Source organism: Cervus elaphus, chromosome 27, assembly GCF_910594005.1.
Source record: "Cervus elaphus chromosome 27, mCerEla1.1, whole genome shotgun sequence".
Classification (NCBI taxonomy): Eukaryota; Metazoa; Chordata; class Mammalia; order Artiodactyla; family Cervidae; genus Cervus; species Cervus elaphus.
The window spans coordinates 38,029,829-38,051,096 of NC_057841.1; the positions used below are offsets into that span (position 1 = coordinate 38,029,829).

The 21,268-nt window shown below is 39.9% G+C and overlaps 1 protein-coding gene across 1 annotated transcript in view; it reads right to left on the bottom strand.

The window, feature by feature from the left end:
* GREB1L (GREB1 like retinoic acid receptor coactivator) overlaps positions 1–21,268 on the bottom strand; it is a 243,099-nt gene that overhangs the window by 91,339 nt on the left and 130,492 nt on the right. Inside the window, exons 3-5 of the mRNA XM_043889229.1 lie at positions 15,027–15,186; positions 14,618–14,815; positions 3,030–3,206 (exon numbers count right to left, since the gene is read on the bottom strand). Coding sequence (XP_043745164.1) covers positions 3,030–3,206; positions 14,618–14,815; positions 15,027–15,183 — 532 coding nt within the window. The 5' untranslated portion in view covers positions 15,184–15,186. The remainder of the gene's footprint in view (positions 1–3,029; positions 3,207–14,617; positions 14,816–15,026; positions 15,187–21,268) is intronic.

Here is a 21,268-nt window from a genome sequence, read left to right on the forward strand (position 1 = left end):
TAGTATGACAAAATACACAAACAGCTCATACAACTCAGTATTGAAAAAACAAACCACTCAATCAAAAAGTGGGCTGAACACCCGAATAGACATTCTTGCAAAGAAGACATACAGGTGGCTAATAGGCACATGAAGAGATGCTCAACACTGATGATTATTAGAGAAAGGCAAATCAAGACAACAACGATATCATTTCACACCTGTTAGAATGGCTATCCAGAGAAGGCAATGGCACCCCACTTCAGTACTCTTTTTTTTTTCCCCACTCCAGTACTCTTGCCTGAAAAATCCCATGGACGGAGGTGCCTGGTGAGCTGCAGTCCATGGGGTCGCTCAGAGTCGGACACAACTAAGCGACTTCACTTTCACTTTTCACTTTCATGCATTGGAAAAGGAAATGGCAACCCACTCCAGTGTTCTTGCCTGGAGAATCCCAGGGACGGTGGAGCCTGGTGGGCTGCCGTCTATGGGTTGCACAGAGTCGGACACGACTGAAGCGACTTAGCAGCAGCAGCAGAATGGCTATCATCAGAAAGTCTACAAATAACCAATGCTGGAAAGCATGTGAAGAGAAGGAAACCTTTGTACACTTTTGGTGGAAATGTAAATTGGAGCAGTCATTATGGAAAAGAATAATAGGGGTTCCTTAAAAAACTAAAACTAGAACTGCTATATAATCTAGTAACTCCAGTGCTGGGTATAAAACCAAAGAAAATGAAAACACTAAATTGAAAAGATACATGCACCTCAAAGTTCATAGCAATGTTGTTTACAATAGTTGAGATATGGAAGCAACGTACGTATCCATCAACAGACAAATGGATAAAGAATATGTGGTATGTATATATATGTATATATAATACATCATATATATATCCTGTGGATTTAAATATATATGTGATATATATATAATATACAAACAAGTTCCATTCCAAGAGTGTGTTCATAAATCCAACTTATTCATAAGCCCAACAGGGTTAGCCTAGGTACCCAACTAACACAGTTGGCTATATGATACTATACCATAATAGGTTTATAATACTTTTCACACAAATAATACATGAAAGACAAACAGAAAAAATAAATAAAACATTTTTAATCCTACAGTACAGTATCTTTTAAAAGTGCAATAGTACTGTATTGATACTGTACTATTGCACTGTATTATGTATAATACTGTATGTATTGCTGGCATACAGGGCCTGGCATCCAGTGAACAGGCAAGAAGAGTTACTGACTAGAGGAGGGAGAAGAGGTGGGAGATGGTGGAGCTGGAGGACTGTCAGCAATAGGAGATGGAGGGCAAGCGGCAATTTCACTCACACCTTACATGTTTGGACATGCAGATATACATTCACGTCTTTGAAAGCCTGCAACTTGAAGGTTCGTATGTAGTGGCCTTAATATATACATATACATACACACATGTATACACACAGACACATGCACACACAATGGAAGATTACTCAGTCATAAAAAAGAATGAAATTCTGCCATCTGTAACAACATCGATGACCTCAGAGGGTATTATGCTTAGTGAAATGGGTCAGATAGAAGAAAACTGTATGATGTCACTTACTATGAATCCAAAAATAATACAAATGAATGATATAGCAAAACAAACAGACTCACAGGTATAGAAAACTAGTGCTTATCAGTGGGTAAAGGGAAGGAGGGAGCACGATAGGTGTAAGGGATTAACAGATACAAACTGCTAATATAAAATAGGTGAGCAACATGGATATATATTTCAGCACAAGGAATTATACCCATTATCCTGTAATAATTTTCAATGGAGTACAGTCTGTAAAAATACTGAATCACTTGAATCAACAATAATTCATGCCATTCATTTAAAACTAATATAATATTGAAAATGAACTATAATTCAACTTTAAAAATAATAATTAAAAAGTAAATCCACTCTTTCGCCATTTTCCATGATGTAGGGAAGCTATGTTGTGAAAAATGGGCCAGATTTAAAGTAACACTAGAAAGTAAAAAAATTCTGAGATAAAAGTTACACATTTTACAACATAGATATATTCCTATATATCTTGGTTGAACTAATGCTAAATATAAAATGAGAACCACATCAATGAAGTATAATTAGAAATAATGGATGGTATAGAATAGCTATCAATAACTTACAAAGTGGATAATCCACAGTTGAATAATTGAGAGTTGATTTTATATCAGGTCCAGCCCAATGACTCTATAGAGAGTGAATCCTATTTTATTTCACAAAATAATTATTTTTGATAAATTGCATAGCATTATTTAATGCCTGGTTTTAAAAATCTCTTCATTAAGATGAATATTTTGAGAGTTAGTAAAAAAGTGAAAGCTAACTTGTGAGAAGTTACTAGATGACAGCATATTAAAATGCAGAGATGTTACTTTGCCTACAAAGGTCCATACAGTCAAAGCTGTGGTTTTTCCAGTGGTCATGTACAGATGTGAAAGTTGGACCATAAAGAGGGCTGATCGCTGAAGAATTGATGCTTTTGAACTGTGGTGCTGGAGAAGACTCTTGAGAGTCCCTTGGACTGCAAGGAGATCCAATCAGTCAATCCAAATGGAAATCAACCCTGAATATTCATTGGAAGGACTGATGCTCAAGCTGAAGCTCCAATACTTTGGCCATCTGATGCGAAGAGCCAACTCATTAGAAAAGACCCTGATGCTGGGAAAGATTGAAGGCAGGAGGAGAAGAGGATGAGATGCTTGGATGACAGAGAATGAGATGGTTGGATGGCATCACTGACTCAATGGACAAGAGTTTGAGCAAACTCCAGGAGGTGGTGAAGGACAGGGAAGCTTAGCACACTGCAGACCATGAGGTTGCAGAGTTGGACACAAATGAGCGACTGAACAACAACTAATGAAAAAATGTTTCTTACTTAAACTAAACTATATATAGTCCCCAGCTAATTCTGTGATTTTTAAAAATTCTGTGATAACTTAAAATAAACTCGTATTTTAATTCCTTTATCTCAGAAGGAACTTTGCAGGTATGAAATACTCACCTAAAAGTGCATTTTTCCCATGATCATCTGGTAGGAATCGCTTGTCTACAGCACACACTAGGATGTGTTCAGGAAGGTTGGGAGACTTGGCCCCCACCAGGAGGAATCCTGCTGGGATGTCAATCTGTTCCATACACAGAGATACCAAACGCAAATCCTTTCCTGCTTGACAAAAACCTAGAAACCAGTAAAAAAAAAAAAAAAGAAAAAGGACACAGTGGAATGTTTAGAGAGGTTATAACTCTGCATCACCCATCTGGAGACTAGATTTGCCTGTGGGAATCACTATTAAGGACTAAATTTAAAGTTCATAGACTACCTCTCTAATACACATCTACCACATGTGCTCCCCTGAGCAGAGCTAAAAAGATGCTCATGCTCAGTTGCTTCCATGTCCAAATCTTTTCAACCCCATGGTCTGTAGCCCACCAGGTTCCTCTGTCCATGGGATTTCCCAGGAAAGATTACTGGAGTGGGTTGCCATTCCCTGCTCCAGAGGATCTTCCCAATCCAGGGATTGAACCCATGTCTCCTGCATTGCAGGCAGATTCTTTACCCACTGAACCATTAGGTAAGCCCAGAAAGGTACTAAAAGGAGATATTTCCAACTGTTTTAGCCAACACTGATGACTTCATATTTTCTGATCCACAAGGAAATGATAAATACACAGGAAACTGACAAACATACATAATTTTATATGCACATAATATAGTATTCTTAGTTTCAATGCAAATTCACTTCTCTAAATCAGATTGATCATAGAACACAGATATTTTCTGTTTCACAGAGGAAGAGACTGAAGCTCAGAGTTTAGTGAATCATAAATGAATGGGTTAGAACCAGAACTCAAAACTGTTTAGATTATTTTCACTAGATGAGACATCATAAGAAATGACAAAACCTTACATAACAACTTTGTAACCATAAATGATTACCTTAATTCATTAGTTCATAATTTATTAAAAATGATCTGTGGATTTCCCTGGTGGTCCAGTGGTTAGGAATCTGCCTGCCAATGCAGGGGGTGTGGTTTCAATCCCTGGTCTGGGAAGATTCCACATGCCACAGAGCAACTAGGCCTGTGTGCCACAACTACTGAGCCCATGAGCTACAACTACTGAAGCGCATGCAACTAGAGTCTGTTCTCCACAAAGAGAGACACTACCACGATGAGAAGCCTGCCCAATATAGGGAAGAGCAGCCCGCTGTCACCGCACCTAGAAGCCTGCACACAGCAACATAGACCCAGCACAGACAAAAATAAAGAAATAAAATTAAAAGAAAATGATTTGCAACAAGTGCTGTCCTTGGCCTGGGGATAGAGCTGAACAGAATGTGTCATCCTCTAAGAACTCACTTGTAGTCAACTGCAAGGATGTATAAGGAATTGGCAATTACAAAACAATGTAACAGAGGACAGCTATGCTCTGCTACAAAGCTCTGATCTCCACGTCTTCTGGGAAATGATCCTCCCAACACTCTGGTTATGGGATTCCCCTGGACAGCTGTGGTATTCCAGACTGAGCTGGAGCTGGCACCTGGTCCAAGCTGGGCCCCTGGAACATCCCACCTTTCTGGCCATAGTTGGGCACCTGACAGAAACTGGACAATGGAGGATGGATGGCTAATTCTCACACACAACCCTGGGGAGAGCGCCATCATCATCGCCCAAAATATAGTGAGCCAGAACCATGCTAGGCTCTCCCAGAATCAATGCATATTATGATATTAGCCAAATGCCAACAAAAATTGAATGCCATCAGTGAGTATATGAGAAATAAATGAAAACAACAACCAAATATGGTATGAAGCTATGGTGCACAGGAATCTATTGTATGGTTTGGATTATTAAACCTCAAAAGCAGACATGATAAAATTAGAAAAAAGTCAGGAAATAAAAGGCTAGAATGATAAAGACAATGGGGTTCAACCATTTCAAGCTTGTAGATCCTCTTTTAAAACTAAAAACTCAAATGTAACTTCCAGTGTTTACAATATTGAGAAAAACAAAATCAAATGTTATTGTGAATTCTTTAACAATTTGAATGAATTTGTATTTTATTATTCACAATATCATTTGTATTTATTTGAATAAGGTGGCTCAGATGGTAAAGCGTCTGCCTGCAATGTGGGATACCCGGGTTCGATCCCTAGGTTGGGAAGATCCCCTGGAGAAGGAAATGGCAACCCACTCCAGTACTCGTGCCTAGAAAATTCCATGGATGGAGGAGCCTGGTGGGCTACAGTCCATGGGGTCGCAAAGAGTCGGACACGACTGAGCAACTTCACTTTCACTTTTATATATGGGGTCATATCATTTATTCAGTTTACAAATATATTTTGGAGCCTATAGATGCATAGAACCCTTTAAAGAATCTGCGGTCTCCCCCTCCATTAAGGGATAAAACTCTCAGGTTTGAAAGTTGGGAGCTGATGATACGATATGAAAGGCAGTTAAAATTTATGGAGCACTTAACATAAGCCAAGTGGAGTGCTAAGCACTGCAGAGACTTTATTATTTAATCTTCTCAACAATTCTAGCTAGGTATGACTATATCCCTTTCACACATGGAGAAATTGAGTCTCAGAAAGGTGAGAGTGTTTGTCCAAGCTTACATAATGAGTCCCATAATGTCCAGTGATGTGAGACGTGGAGTTTGTTATGTGAGATCAGGGCTTCCCAGGTGGTGCTAGTGGTAAACAGCCTGCCTACCAATGCGGGAGACACAGAAGACGTGCGTTCGATCCCTGGGTTGGTAAGATCCCCTGGAGGAGAAATGAGTCCCATAATGTCCCGTGATGTGAGACATGGAAAGTTTGCTACATAAAAACAGGCATAAAATGTATTAGTCAACTTGGGGGAAAAAAAGCACTAAGAATAGTTCTACTCCAGAGCCAAAACCATGAGGGGTTAACACAAACGTCTTTACCAACTTCTAAAATCCTAACCTTAGGAGGCTAAAAAAAGAGACTTCCTGGAGGTCAGGTTAAGTTAGAACACTGCGCTTCTGTTGCTAAAGACACTGGTTCAGTCCCTGGTGGGGGAACTAGGAACTCACATGCTGTGCAGCCAAAAAAAAAAGTCCTAAAAGGAGCAGTAATTTTTTTTTTAATCAAAGAAATTATTAATTCGTGTATAGACAGCAAATCTATCCCTAGTAGGTAGCACCATTATTACAACTTTCTCCAAAGGGCAAAACATAAACACCTTCCCAAAGGATGTAGATAATTCAGTGATGAGAGGTTTACGATTACTGATTGATGGAAACAGGTTGCTTGAGGAGATTTCTCTGTCACTAAGAAGTAGTACTACAAACTTTCGGAACTTTCAGTCACTCCATATTAGAAAGAATATAGGAGTCAGTACCAATCTGTACCAATTTGCAAATTATTAAAAAGCAGAGACATCACTTTGCTGACAAAGGTCCATATACTCAAAGCTAAGGTTTTCCAGTAGTCATGTACGGATGTGAGAATTGGACTATAAAGAAGGCTGAGTGCCAAAGAATTGATGCTTTCAAACTGGTGCTGGAGAAGACTTTTGAGAGTCACTTGGACAGCAAGGAGATCAAACCAGTCAATCCTAAAGGAAATCAATCCTGAATATTTCTTGGAAGAACTGATGCTGAAGCTAAAGCTCCAATAACTTTGTCCATCTGATGCAAAGAGCCAACTCATTGGAAAAGACCTTGATGCTGGGAAAGGTTAAAGGCAAAAGGAGAAGGGGATAGCAGAGGATGAGATGATTAGATAGCATCAAACTCCAGGAGAGAGTGGAGGACAGGGAAGCCTGGAGTGCTGCAGTCGGAGTCGGACATGACTTAGCAACTGAACAACAAGACTTTTAGAACACCAGAGCTATCTGGAATCTCAAGGTCATCTGATACAGGATTTCCCAAAGGGGAGTTATCAAAGTCCTGGAGATTCATAAAGGTTCTCCATGATATTGGAGAACTATGCTGCTGCTGCTGCTAAGTCGGTTCAGTCGCGTCCGACTCTGTGCGACCCCATAGATGGCAGCCCACCAGGCTCCTCTGTCCCTGGGATTCTCCAGGCAAGAACACTGGAGTGGGTTGCCATTTCCTTCAACTGTAGAACTATACATGAAACTAAAATAGATAACATTACCAATTTCTAAAAACTAATAATTATTCTAATATTCTACCTTTAAAGCAAATGTTCTAAGGACATTCTATGCTATACGTGTAGGGATAGTGGAAATCAGCTGAGCAAACTCAGCACTCACTTGATTGAAGCCCATATCAATGTGTGGCTTTGATTATCACACATTTTAAGATTGATTTTTATTATCAGTCACATATATTGATATGTTGCTTAATTTATACCCATAATAGGCTAGTGGTTAATAATGGGAAGCTTGGGGAACATAGATTGTGTTTGATGGACACAGTCATTTTACAAACGTGCCTAAGGTGCTCTTTGCTAGATATGAAAGTTAGAGTCAACCTCACCCTCACTGATCAAATTATAAAATTATATAAAATGCACCAATATGTTTCTAGGGCACCAAAAAAAAAAGCAATGTTAAGGTAAAATTTTAGTGATTATAATCCAATTTGGGGCTTCCCCAGTGGCTCAGTGGTAAAGAATCCCTCTGACAACGCGGGAGATGAGGGTTCAACCCCTTGGTCGAGTAGATCCCCTGGAGAAGGAAATGACAACCCACTTCAGGATTCTTGCCTGGGAAATCTCACGGACAGAGGAGCCTGGCAGGCTACAGTCCCTGGGGTTGCAAAGAGTCAGACAAGGCTTGGTAACTAAACAACAACAATCCAATTTGGCCTTTTGTGTAAGAGAGAAAAGCCTGTTTCTTTCAGCAGCATATCATTTGCAGACAAATTCTGCAAAGAGCAGTCTGAAACTTTTTCATCACGTGGAGTAAAAATTATAAAAATAAATTAGTACATCCTGGTAGCTTAACTGGTAAAGAATCCGCCTGCAATGCAGGAGACCCTGGTTCGATTCCTGGGTCAGAAGATCCGCTGGAGAAGGGATTGACAGCTCACTCCAGTATTCTTGGGCTTCCCTGGTGGCTCAGATGGTAAAGAATCTGCCCACAATGTGGGAGACCTGGGTTCAATCCCTGAGTTGGGAAGATCCCCTGGAGAAGGGAATGGCTACCCACTCCAGTATTCTGGCCTAGAGAATCCAATGGACAGAGAAGCCTAGCAGGCGACAGTCCATGGGGTCCCAAAGAGTTGGACATGACTGAGTGAATTTCACTTTTAATCCTAAAAATGTAAAAATTCCAAAGTTTGGGTAATAAAAGTGGATCTTGCCTATTTTTGATGCTGGGAAACATATACATACACTTGGCTTCCCTCCTCTGCCACTCCCCGTAAAGTCAAAAAACACTTTAACATTTTATTTTTGAATTTGTCAACAAAATATGCTTTTCCTCACACAATCAATTTAAAGTAAATTAAACAGTAATTGCTATGTGCTCAGTCATGTCCAACTATTTATAAACCCATGGGCTATAGCCCACCAGGTTCCTCTGTCCATAGACTTTTCCAGGCAAGAATACTGGAGCACGTTACCATTTTCTCCTCCAGGGGGATTGTCCCAACCCAGGGGTCAAACACACATCTCCTGTGTTTTGTGCACTGCAGGCAGATTCTTTACCTGCTAAGCCATCAGGAAAGCCCCAAACAGCAACTAACAGATAAAATGTAGACAATTTTTTCTCATGCATGAATAATATCAAAGAGTAATTAGTATATTGATCTAAAATAAGTATTTTCTACTTAAAATTGATTCTTTATCACATGTGATAAAAGAATTAGTACATACAGTGAAATAATTGGTTTTTAAATTCCTAAGGGGTCCAAAAATTATATACTACCGTAAGAGAAATTTGTGAGTCAAAGATTGGGTAACACTAATCCATCCCTATCCCTTTAGTTTCTAGATGAGGAAACTGGGACCCATTAAGGTTAAAAAAACAGTCTAAGGTCAAATACCCAGAAACCCAAGAAGTTGGGACCCTGGTCTCTTGACTCCAGGTTAGAGAGTTAACGTCACTCTGACCACAGAATAAAGGTTACTCAGACCACGAGACTGTCCCTGGTCTGACGTAGGACACTCTCCTATGGCTTCTCTGTTGCCTATCTTTACTAAGTCTCGTCACCTAGCTTTCTAGGCTGAATCCTTGGAGCACTTGTCAGAGCAGTCCCTGCCAGCCATGGGCTCTGTCAGCATCCGCCTATCTCACACCTACTGCAAGTGAATTTGTTAATTGCTCAGTCGTGTCCAACTCTTTGGGACACCACGATCTGTTGCTCACTAGGCTCTTCTGTCCACAGGATTCTCCAGGCAAGAACACTGGAGTGGGTAGCCATTCCCCTTTCCAGGGAATCTTCCCCACTCAGGGATCAATCCAGGGGTCTCCCGCATTGCAGGCAGACTCTTACTGTCTGAGCCACCAGCGAAGCCCTGGTAAATCCTCAAAATTCAGTTCTGCAAGCCACAAAGGTGTCCTTTTCTAATGAGCTTTCTCAAAGCAATACATCACAGCCAAAGGGAGATTAAGGAGGAAAAGTACAATTTTAATTTGGGGCTAAACAGGAATAGAGTAGAGAAGACACAGTTCGTGTGCAAAATATCCGAAGAAATCAGGATTTGCTCTGGAAGAAAGATGATTTCAATGTGATGTCTGTGGTATAAGGAAAACTACACAGTCCACTCAAAGTAAGAAGCACTAATAGCTTTCAGCACTTTAGCCTTTGAAGTGCATAAATGAAGCCTCATTTATGACATGAGGAAACCTAGAGGTGAAAAGTTATAATTATTAAACAATGACTGGATTCTAGGAGAAAAATTTTTCTCATAGAAGGAGGAAGCAAACCTTTTCCTCTTAAATTTTTTTTTTTCCAAAAAGTGCCGTGGGTTTCCTTGTTGGTCCAGTGGTTAAGAATCTACTTGGCATTTCAGGGGACACCAGTTCGATCCCTGGTCAGGGAAGATCCCACATGCTAAGGGGGAACTAAGCCTGTGAGCCACAACTGCTGAGCCCTCGGCCCCTAGAGTCCGTGATCCACAACAAGAGAAGTCACAGCGATGAGAAGCCCATGCACCACAACTACAGAGTAGCCCCTGCTCACCACAATAAAGTCCACATGAAGCAACAAGGACTCAGCATGGCCAAAAATTAAAAATAATAAATACAAATTTAAAATAAACAGCTGCTTGTTATAGTGAAAAGAGAAAATTTTCTATTTTGTGTTAAAAAAAAAAAAACAACTCATAATGATGGCAGCATATAAAAGGGGCACAAGAACCAACTGAAATTGCTACCAAGGGCTAACACTGAAAAAAGTTAAACAAGAAAATAAAATAATATTGGATTATAACCCCCAAATAAAATAAATATTCATGAATGAATATAAACAAATGACTGTGTAAATTAATAAACGAGGGAAAAGGGACAAACTTCCATGCAGTAGAATTCCAAAAACTGTTGTAGCTACTCTGCCCTCAAGGATGTGGAGTGTAACTCCCCATTCCTTAAAAAGTGTAGGCTGAGTGTAGGGACTTTCTTCAACAGTATGGGGGGAGGGTGCAGCAGGGATGGGATACTCATGGGGAATGGAGATAACACTATCTCAGCCAGGTGATCAAAGTCAACATCACCACCCATAAATCATCTGCAAGTATGTGCCCTTGATACAGTAAGATGAAAATGACACTTTATCTCTGTGATCTTCCTCCACCAAACCCATATATAACCCCAGTCTCATCAAGAGAAAAACATCAAATTCCAATAGAAGGTCTAGAATACACCTGACCTATAATCTCTGAAACTATCAGAATCATAAAAAACAAAGGAAGTCTGAGGAACTGTCACAGCCAAGAGGAGCCTAAGGAGACACAACAGCTACATTTAATGTACTAATAGTACCCCAGACTGGATCTATTGATCAACCTAGACAGCATATTAAAAAGCAGAGACAAAAAAAAAAAAAAAAAAAGCAGAGACGTTACTTTGCCAACAAAGGTCCATCTAGTCAAAGCTATGGTTTTTCCAGATGTGAGAGTTGGACTATAAAGAAAGCTGAGCGCTGAAGAACTGATGCTTTTGAACTGTGGTGTTGGAGAAGACTCTTGAGAGTCCCTGGGACTGCAAGGAGATACAACCAGTCCATCCTACATGAAATCAGTCTTGAACATTCATTGGAAGGACTGATGCTAAAGCTGAAACTCCAATACTTTGGCCACCTGATGTGGAGAACTGACTTATCTGAAAAGACCCTGATGCTTGGAAAGATTGAAGGTGGGAGGAGAAGGGGACGACAAAGGATGAGATGGTTGGATGGCATCACTGACTCAATGGACATGAGTTCGAGTAGGCTCCAGGAGTTGGTGATGGACAGGGAGGCCTGGCGTGCTGCAGTCCATGGGGTCACAAAGAGTGGGACATGACTGAGTGACTGAACTGAACTGAACTGAACTGAAGACCGGTTCTGGATATTCCCAGGCTGAAACGGTAAAGCGTTTGCCTGTAATACAGGAGACCAGGGTTCGATCCCTGGGTTAGGAAGATCCCCTGGAGAAAGAAATGACTCCCCACTCCAGTATTTTTGCCTGAAGAATCCCATGGATGGAGGAACCTTGCAGGCTACAGTCCAGGGGATTGCAAAGAGTCAGACATGACTGAATGACCACTTTCAGATGGGTTCTGGAATAGAAAGAGGACATCAGGTAGAAACTAAAGAACCCAAATAAACGATGGACTTTAGTCAGCACTAAAATTACTAATAATGTAACATGTTCACAATAGGGCAAACTGTGGGGAGATACAGAAACTCTGTACTGTTTTCTCAATTTTTCTGTAAATCTAAAACTGTCCTTAAAAAAAAATAAAGTCTAATAAGGAACAGATCTGTGGTTGCCAAGGAGCGGAGGAGTAACGCTGGGAGTTGGGGTTAGCAGGTGCAAACTGGCATGTAGAGAATGGATAAACAACATCCTACTGTAAAGCACAGGGAACTATATTCAATATCCTGTGATACATCATAATGGGAAAGAATACAAAAAAGAATGTGTATATATGTATAACTGAATCACTTTGCTCTACAGCAGAAGGTAACACAATATTGTAAATGAACTATACTTAAATTCTTTTTAAGTTCATTTTTTAAATGTCCTATTTTGTCTTTTTGCCTTTCAGTTAATCACCAACACAAGACTAGAGATCATTTAATTAAGAGGAAATAGGTGAGGAAAAGAAGGCAAGGGTGAGTCCAGGGAAAGAGTCAGGAAGAAACAAATCAATCCAAAGCCAGAAAAGGTTGTGAAATCAAAGAAAAGTTCCTGAGTTTACTTCATAGTTATTTTGAGAAGACGCTCACAAGAGTCTGGACTGTTTCCTACAAATCTTCACTCTTGGGATTCAGATCAGCTAATTATATACAAAATATATCATCAGGGACCCCCAATTAAGAAAAATATATATTATGCAAAGAGCAATATTTAATTTAACTTTTTTAAAAAAAAGATTGAAAATAAGCTCTGTGCATCTGTAAAGAAGTAGCTAAAGAATCTACGAAATGTGATTCTATTTCAAGATTTATAGGATCCAGATATCTGGTGTAGCAGATAGCTCTATTCCTTCACTGTTTGAAATATGTCAGAATGTTAATATAATAAATATTGTTGTTTTGTTCAACTCTTTGTGACCCCATGAACTGCAGCACGCCAGGCTTCCCTGTCCTTTGACATCTCCTGGAGTTTGCTCAAATTCATGTCCATTGAGTCGGTGATGCCATCCAACCATCTCATCCTCAATAAATCTCAATTAAAACATCAAATAAAATGGAGAAACCTTAATACGCCCCTCTAGGGTAATTTTAAATTTCTTCTGGACTAATCCTGAAAGAAAGATAGGATTTTTCTTTTAGAAGCCACTAGATGATCTGGGGGAAAGTACCCTAAGGATGGTGCAAGCCTGATTACTGTACACAAGGAGAAAGATACGGAATGGGGCACAAATATAACAATTTCTTGGACACACCTGCCCCTAAATAGTTTCATTTTTTGAAAGTAATACTGACATGCTGTCTTAAAACCAAGACTCTTGTAGAAAATGATTTTAATTTTAAAGGAGTCCTAGTACAGAGCACTTCTTTGTAAACCTCATCAGCATTTTCCTTAAGAAAACAGCCAAGGTTTTCACTTCACAGAACCAGGATTTGCATTCTCCAATTATCTCCAACTTGAAGGTTACAGAGTAATCTAAGTGGGGGAGGGGAAAGTTTACTGAAACAGCTGTAAACACAAACTCAAGTAATCAAAGCTGTATTTGGAGGCTTAAAATTTGGTGGCCCTTTACCCCTTTAGACAATCAACTGCTTCCCAGTGGGGTAGAAACCTACCAATAATTTACATAAGAAATTAGCAACCAAAATTTACATCTGAATGGCAAACCCCAGAAGCCCATCAGGTGTTAAGTATCTGCTTATCTAAATTGCCTCTAAAAATAGCTTTACCTTCCTGTGAGTCTTAGGTAAATAGAAGATTTCCCAAGAAGGGAAGCTGGTCTGCTGACACAAGCCCAGGTACTATATTGCCCTATTCCACTGTCAATTTCATTACGAAAATGTCAGGCAGGGCTGCTCTGCCTTTGAGTGAGAGGACTCTTAGAACTGCCTTAGAATGAACCACGCTGAAAGAGCTGTGGACAAACTAAAGACTATCAAGAGCTTGTGCTCAGCCATGTCCGAACTCTACAGCCCCCTGGACTGGAGCCCACCAGGTCCTCTGTCCAGGGAATTTTCCAGGCAAGAATACTGGAGTCGGTTGCCATTTCCTTCTCCAGGGGATCTTCCCCACCCAGGGGTCAAAACCACGTCTCTTGCGTCTCCTGCATTGGCAGGTGGATTCTTTACCACAATCAGATTATGAACTAATTAGAATGGGATAGCCAGGAAGCGGGACCATATACCATTAATGGAGGGAAGAGAGTATAATTTGTTATGTGACCAAAAACATGAAATATTGAAAATGTTTAAGTAGGATTTTCTTTTTTAAAAGTGTGGTTAAAAGCCTTTGTAGAAGAGGAGGCTGACAAGATAAATAAAATGGGATGATAAAAACATTTTCATTAAAAAAAAGTTCATTTTCATCTTCTATTGATAACAATATACTGGATGAATGTTCAAAATACATGAAAAAGGTAAATATTAAAACACATGATATCTCTGTTGTTGTTTTGAGTGGAACAGAAAGAAGTAGAAAGAGATCACTTTGGAGCAGCATTCTTGCAGGAAGTTCGTGAGGCACTGAAAAAGTCCTGAGCTAGGCCTAGGCTTGTCTTTGCCACATACCATCTCAGAGAAGTCATTCAGAGGCTGTGTCTCTCAGTCTCTTGATCTATAAGATGGGGTGATAATGCTTGTCTTTCTTAATAGACACCTGCTATGAAGTCACAGGCAATAATGTGAGTGAAAGCATGATTACTCCTCATTCCTTTCTATAATTACTGGTTTCCAGCCTTAAGCACCCAATCAATGATTAGAAACTAGCCAGACAATATTAAAGGAGTTGAAAAATCAAAAAGGAAACCCACCGTCTGTAGTGCAAGACCCTTCAGGGGCAGGTTTCTGTGAATAGGGAATTGGTGGGCTATTTGAATCTGACATGTCTTCATCATCTTCATCATCTTCCATTTCATTTACTGTGAGGTTGTTAGAAAAATCCAGACTTCCATTTTGGGTGTATCGGTGTACTAAGTCTTTATCCAGATCCTCCACCTTGGGTTTTACGTCTGGGAAAGCAAATAAATCATAGCTAATTTAATAAAAAGATGCATATGGGGAGATAACCAAAAGAAAAATTCATAGTTCTGAAAAGATATCTGAGGATGGGGAGGCAGGCATTGGCTTAACATTTAACCCACATATTTCAGAGATCCCCAGATCTAGAATTCCCACTTCTTTTAAAAGGCATGCAGAAATGTGTGGAATTGAGAAACTCACCTGCAGAGGAGAAAGGATGCTGGTCAGGATCCAGGTACAGCTGGGAAAAAATTGGTCGTGGTACCACACTACTACATCTCAGAGAGGCTTCAATGGAGTTGTGGAGAGCTTCTTCAAATCGAGCAGATTTCAGTTGCCCAGCATATGAATTCCCCATGGTCTATACCACCCCCACAAAGAAAAAGAAAAAGGAGAAAGTTGACATTAGTAGAGGGTTATATGTCTGCAAAGTACACATAGAGCTGATATAAACTATACGCACATATCCTGTTACAATAGAAACTATATGAACTATACATTTCTTGAGATAATTTATCAATTTATCTATTCTATCACTTTTGCTTCTTGTCTTCAGAGTCCAAAGGGGCTTTCAAAAAGTCCCTTTAAGGGATCTTGTATCTAAGGATCAAACCATAATAAGTGCTTTAAGCAAAGTTTCTCCAACTAGTAAATCAAGATTAACCTGTCAATCGTGAAGCCCAGCACAGTGACAAGGGCTTCTCCCTTAAACTGGTGAGTGGTGGGCTGCCATAACCCAAAGGAACGCTATCAGTGGTTTCAGAGGAAATATCAAATTACTTCTCTCTCTACTAAGATTTTATTACCCTAGGAGGATTCTTCTCTGGAAAAGGAAAAAAAAAAAAAAAGAAAGCTTTGTGATAATATATTTAATTGGTGAATTCCTAAAAGCAAGATTTGAACCTTTTAAAATTCAAAGAACTCATTCATGTATTATTAGTATTTATTTGAAAAACAATGCTGTTTCTTTTGCTTAGTTTGAATCACAGTCTTATTTGGGAACTCAGGAAAGCATAGAGTAAGAAGTTTTGATGCAATCGCCTTTACTTCTCATCGATAGCTACAAAAATTTCCATATATTGTAATAATAACTAAATTTATTGGGTGCTAATTATTAGCTATGCTAATGATTGGTCAAGGTCCCCAAGACCCTTTCTGGGTTCCATGAGGTCAAAAGTCTTTTCAAACTATTATTAGGATATTATTTGCCTTTTTCATTTATTTTCCATGTATAATGGGTTTATTGTTAATTTTTAAAATTAATAAGTATTTTTAAATTTTCTTAGTTTTAATTTCTAATAAGTATAACATATGTAAAAAAACCTCAATTGTTTTTAAGAGTATAAAGAGGTAATGAGATGAAAAGTCTGAGAATTGTTGGGCTAGAGAGTATACCAGGCACTTCCTAAAAATTATTTTATTTAATCCTCAGTATTCTGAAGGAAATGGCAACCCATTCCAGTACTCTTGCCTGGAAAATTCCATGGATGGAGGAGCCTGGTAGGCTACAGTCCATGGGGTCGCAAAGAGTCAGACACAACTGAGCGACTTCACTTTCTTTCTTTCTATAGTTCCTTTTGGAGAAGGAAATGACAACCCACTCCAGTGTTCTTTGCTGGAGAATCCCATGGATGGAGGGGCCTGGTGGGCTACAGTCTATGGGGTTGCCAAGAGTCGGACATGACTAAGCAACTAACACACACACACATTTTGAAGTAGGGCTTCCCAGGTGATGCTTGTGGTAAAGAATCCATCTGCCAATGCAGGAGATGCAAAATTTGTGGGTTTGATCCCTGGGTTGGGAAGCTTCACTAGAGGAGGAAATGGAAATGCACTCCAGTATTCTTGCCTGGGAAATCCCATGGACAGAGGAGCCTGGTTAGGGCTACAGTCCATGGGGTCGCAAAGAGCTGGACATGACTGAGTGACTAAGCACACACATATATATCAAAAAATTATATTGTATACCTAAAACTAATGCAATGTTATATATCAACTATATCTCAATAAAACTGGAAAAAATAAATTACTGGGTTTTTCTTATAAGTACATGTGCCAAAGTATACATATAATACTCAATTACAAGTTGTAAGTTGGAGAAAATCAACAAAGCCCCTCAAGTGAAATTTTCCTAAAATACCAAGGTTTCTTTTTTTAAGGCTTCAGGAGTAGTATTATGATATTCTTAAAGAATTTAGTTTACAAATTTTACAATTAAAACATGAAATTTTAATTTTATGTTTTCTATCTTCTGAAACAATTTGAAGATAGGATTCAAACAGGAAGTACTAAATATATGAAACAGGTAGGTAATGAAAAACCAAGGTTTTGTTCAAACTTGTAAAACCCTACCAGAACAAGTATAAACATTCAATTTTTCTACAGCAATCTATTTTTCAACAGAACCACACACAGTCAAAACAGAGTGGAGGTTGAAAGAGAAACACATCATGTCACTAGTCCACGCGTCTAAAGAGAAACACACCATGTCACTAGTCCAAGTGTCTAAAGAGAAACACACCATGTCACTAGCCCATGCGTCTAAAGAAAAACACACCATGTCACTAGTCCAAGCGTCTAAGGAGAAACACACCATGTCACTAGTCCATGCGTCTACAGAGAAACACACCATGTCACTAGTCCACGTGCCTACAGAGAAACACACCATGTCACTAGTCCACGGGTCCAAAGAGAAACACACCATGTCACTAGTCCACGTGCCTACAGAGAAACACACCATGTCACTAGTCCATGCGCCTACAGAGAAACACACCATGTCACTAGTCCACGCGCCTACAGAGAAACACACCATGTCACTAGTCCACGTGCCTACAGAGAAACACACCATGTCACTAGTCCACATGTCTAAAGAGAAACACACCATGTCACTAGTCCACACGTCTACAGAGAAACACACCATGCCACTAGTACATGTGTCTAAAGAGAAACACACCATGTCACTAGTCCACGCGTCTACAGAGAAACACACCATGTCACTAGTCCATGCGCCTACAGAGAAACACACCATGTCACTAGTACATGTGTCTAAAGAGAAACACACCATATCACTAGTCCACGCGTCTACAGAGAAACACACCATGTCACTAGTCCATGCATCTACAGAGAAACACACCATGTCACTAGTACACATGTCTAAAGAGAAATACACCATGTGACTAGTACATGCGTCTGAGTCAAAATCCAATGGCCATTTGACCTTTCTTCCTCACTGAAGGGAGAAAAATTTGAGGAACTAGCATGGTCACCCAAGAGATTTCTTACTGCGGAAAACAATAGAATAACTTCAAAGGTGGACCTTTAGCCTTTCTCAAGAGCACCAAATGCCTGAAAATCTTGCCTCTTCTTAATCTATTACCTGCTCAACAAGTTATCTTCCTTTCATCATTGAAAACCTACATTCTCCAAGGGACCTTTTTAGTTGAATAAAGAAGTACTCAAATATACATGGACGATTACATAATCTTAATCCCTTCAATTTATACGTAGTTTAAGGAGTAATATGATAGATATAGCAAATAAATATTGTGCTGGTTAAACTATTAAATCAATATAAACAGGGGTGATCCAGTTTCACCATCATAGAAGATACACAGAATATAAGAGCATAACCCTGGGAAATGCTCAGATGAAGACAACAGTAAATTCCCATGGAACAGCCTTGGGAGAGCAAAAAGAAGGGGCTGATATTCCAGATGAAAACACAACCAGGCAGTTTTAAAAATGATAATGATAAGGTGAAGAATGACAAAACTGACCCCAAACTTCTTTGGTGCTGAGTGTCAAGTTCTTCATTGACAGTTCAATGCTACCCAAAGAAGGGAAGAGGTCAAAACAAGAAGAATTTTTAGTGCAATGTAGTCTTAATATCTTGGAGAAGAAAATGGCAACCCACTCTAGTATTCTTGTCTGGAAAATTCCATGGGCAGAGAAGCCTGGTGGGCTAGAGTTCATGGGGTTGTAAAGACTCAGACACGACTGAGCAAATGGGTATTCTTAATATCATATGCTGTACATAATATTTAGGATCACTGATATCATTGACCTTATCCACCTAGACTACTGAGTCTCTTCCTCCGAATCTCAAAGAGCCCCCAGGCATAACATCCCACTGAAAGTGAAGAAGTTGTAGTCACTTCAGTCGTGTCTGACTCTTTGCAACCCCATGGACTATAGCCCACCAGGCTCCTCTGTCCATGGAATTCTCCAGGCAAGAATACTGGAGTGGGTAGCAATTCCCTTCTCCAGGGGATCTTCCCAACCCAGGGATCCAACCTGGGTCTCCCACATTGCAGGCAGATTCTTTACTGTCTGAGACATCAGGGAAGCCCGACATCCCATTGAAAGTCAGTGTAAATAAATCTAACTTCAGGTCAGAAAATGGAGAAATGCTTTTTCAAATCAGTTGTTAAATGAAATACAACAAGAACAGACTGTGACTTCCATACAAAGGCACGTATTTTATGTCTCTGACTGTCACTGTCTGGGAGACTGTGCTATATTGCTTTCCTGTGTTTCCTTTTATTGTTGTGAAATTACACGGGGAAAACTATGCTAACTGTCTTGGCATAGCACCACAGACCTCTGAAATGCGAATAGGCACTCTTTGGGTAATCTCTAAAAAAGGTATGGTACCCTATAAAGCTCTTTCAGCACCGTAATTAATTGCTGCAAATGCAAGTGGGATCAAGTGCAAACCACCAGGACAGTGTGGTTTGGTGTCTTTCTATTCTTCCTTTACCCCTTCTCTACAGAAGGACAGAGGCTTCCCAGGTCCGAAAGTGGTAAAGAATCTCCCTGCCGAGCAGGAGACACAGGTTCAATCCCTGGGTTGGGAAGATCCCCTGGAGAAGGAAATGGCAACCCACACCAGTGTTCTTGCCTGGGAAATCCCATGGACAGAGGAGACTGGTGGGCTACAGTCTATGGGGTCGCAGAGTTGGACATGACTGAAGTAACTAGTATGCATGCACATCGTTATTGTATCACAGGGAATGGTCACAGTGGTGGTCATGGTGGTGATGGTAGTAGCAGTAATTGTCATCACTCTCATTGTCAAGAAATCTGAAAGGAAACATTCTTTGTCAAACCACAATAACAATAATAACAGGGGAACTTAGTAACCACCAGGAAAATACAATTACTGCCTCCATTTTTAGGATAACCAAGGTCTAGAGAAGTTCGGGAACTTGCCCAAGGTCATCCTATGAGGAAATGGCCAAGACAGGAGTGGAATCTAATCAGTTTGTCTATGGCAGCAGATGTCTTAGGCTACCTAATCATGTATGCCATTCTGTAGTTAAAACACCTACAATAATAACCCAATTGGGAAAAATTCATATTATGTAAACACCTACTAAATTGTGAAGCCAAGCCAAAATAAATAAATAAAAATCAAGGAAAAAGAGCTTTGTTTGCTGATTTTTCCTTGTCTACCCATGTGCTCAGATGCTCACTCATGTCGGACTCTTTGCAACCTTGTAGACCACAGTCCACCAGGCTCCTCTGCCCAAGAAATCCTTCCGGCAACAATACTGGAGTTGTGTGCGATTTCCTCCGCCAGGCAATCTTCCGAACCCAAGGATCAAACCCAAGTCTCTTATGGCTTCTGCATTGGCGGGTGGATTTTTTAAAAAATAGTGCGTCTACGTATTCCCGGGCTGCAAAACAAGGCTGAAATGCGAGTTTTAACATTGGGTACTGGACAAACAGCCACAAAGACAAGCAACGATTTACAAAGTTGAAATAAAATAAAAACACCACCTCTGCTCTCAATGAAAAAACCCAGACCTCACTGTAATGTTTGATGAAAGACAGATATGAACAGAGAGTAAAGTTACTTCACAAAGAATAACAGAATTGCCCTCGGTGTCTTTAGGAGTTTGGTTCTAGGACTCTGGTGGAGACTAGTATCCACGGATGCCTGAGCCCCTTACATAAAAAGACTAGTACAGCCTTCTGAACCAATGATCAAGTTTAGCATCACTTTTTTTAGTATCAAAAGTGAGGCAATGAGACATTGTGGGCCTCCCCATGGGAAACAGCATGAAGCATACACAAACCACCTAGGACTTATTCCTGCCAAAGGGGGTAAGGAATGTAGGCAAACTCTAGAGCTAACTTCCATTTATGGGATGAAGGACTAAGTTAAATGAAACCACATGGAAACAAGCAGATTCAGAAAGAGGAAAAGGAGACAGAGCAGTGGTCCGGTTTCTGAAGGAGCCAAGGTTATCTAGCTTGTAAGTGATGGAACTAGAATTCAAATTTAGGCTCAAAAGCCTGTTTTTTTCCCCTGCTAAACCAAGCTATTTGAAGTAGAAAAAAATGTGAGTGAAAATGATACATTCTGTTCTATAGAGGTTGTCACCTACTTTCCAAAGTTTAACAATCATCCACCCAGCCAGATGGCATTTGTAAAAATC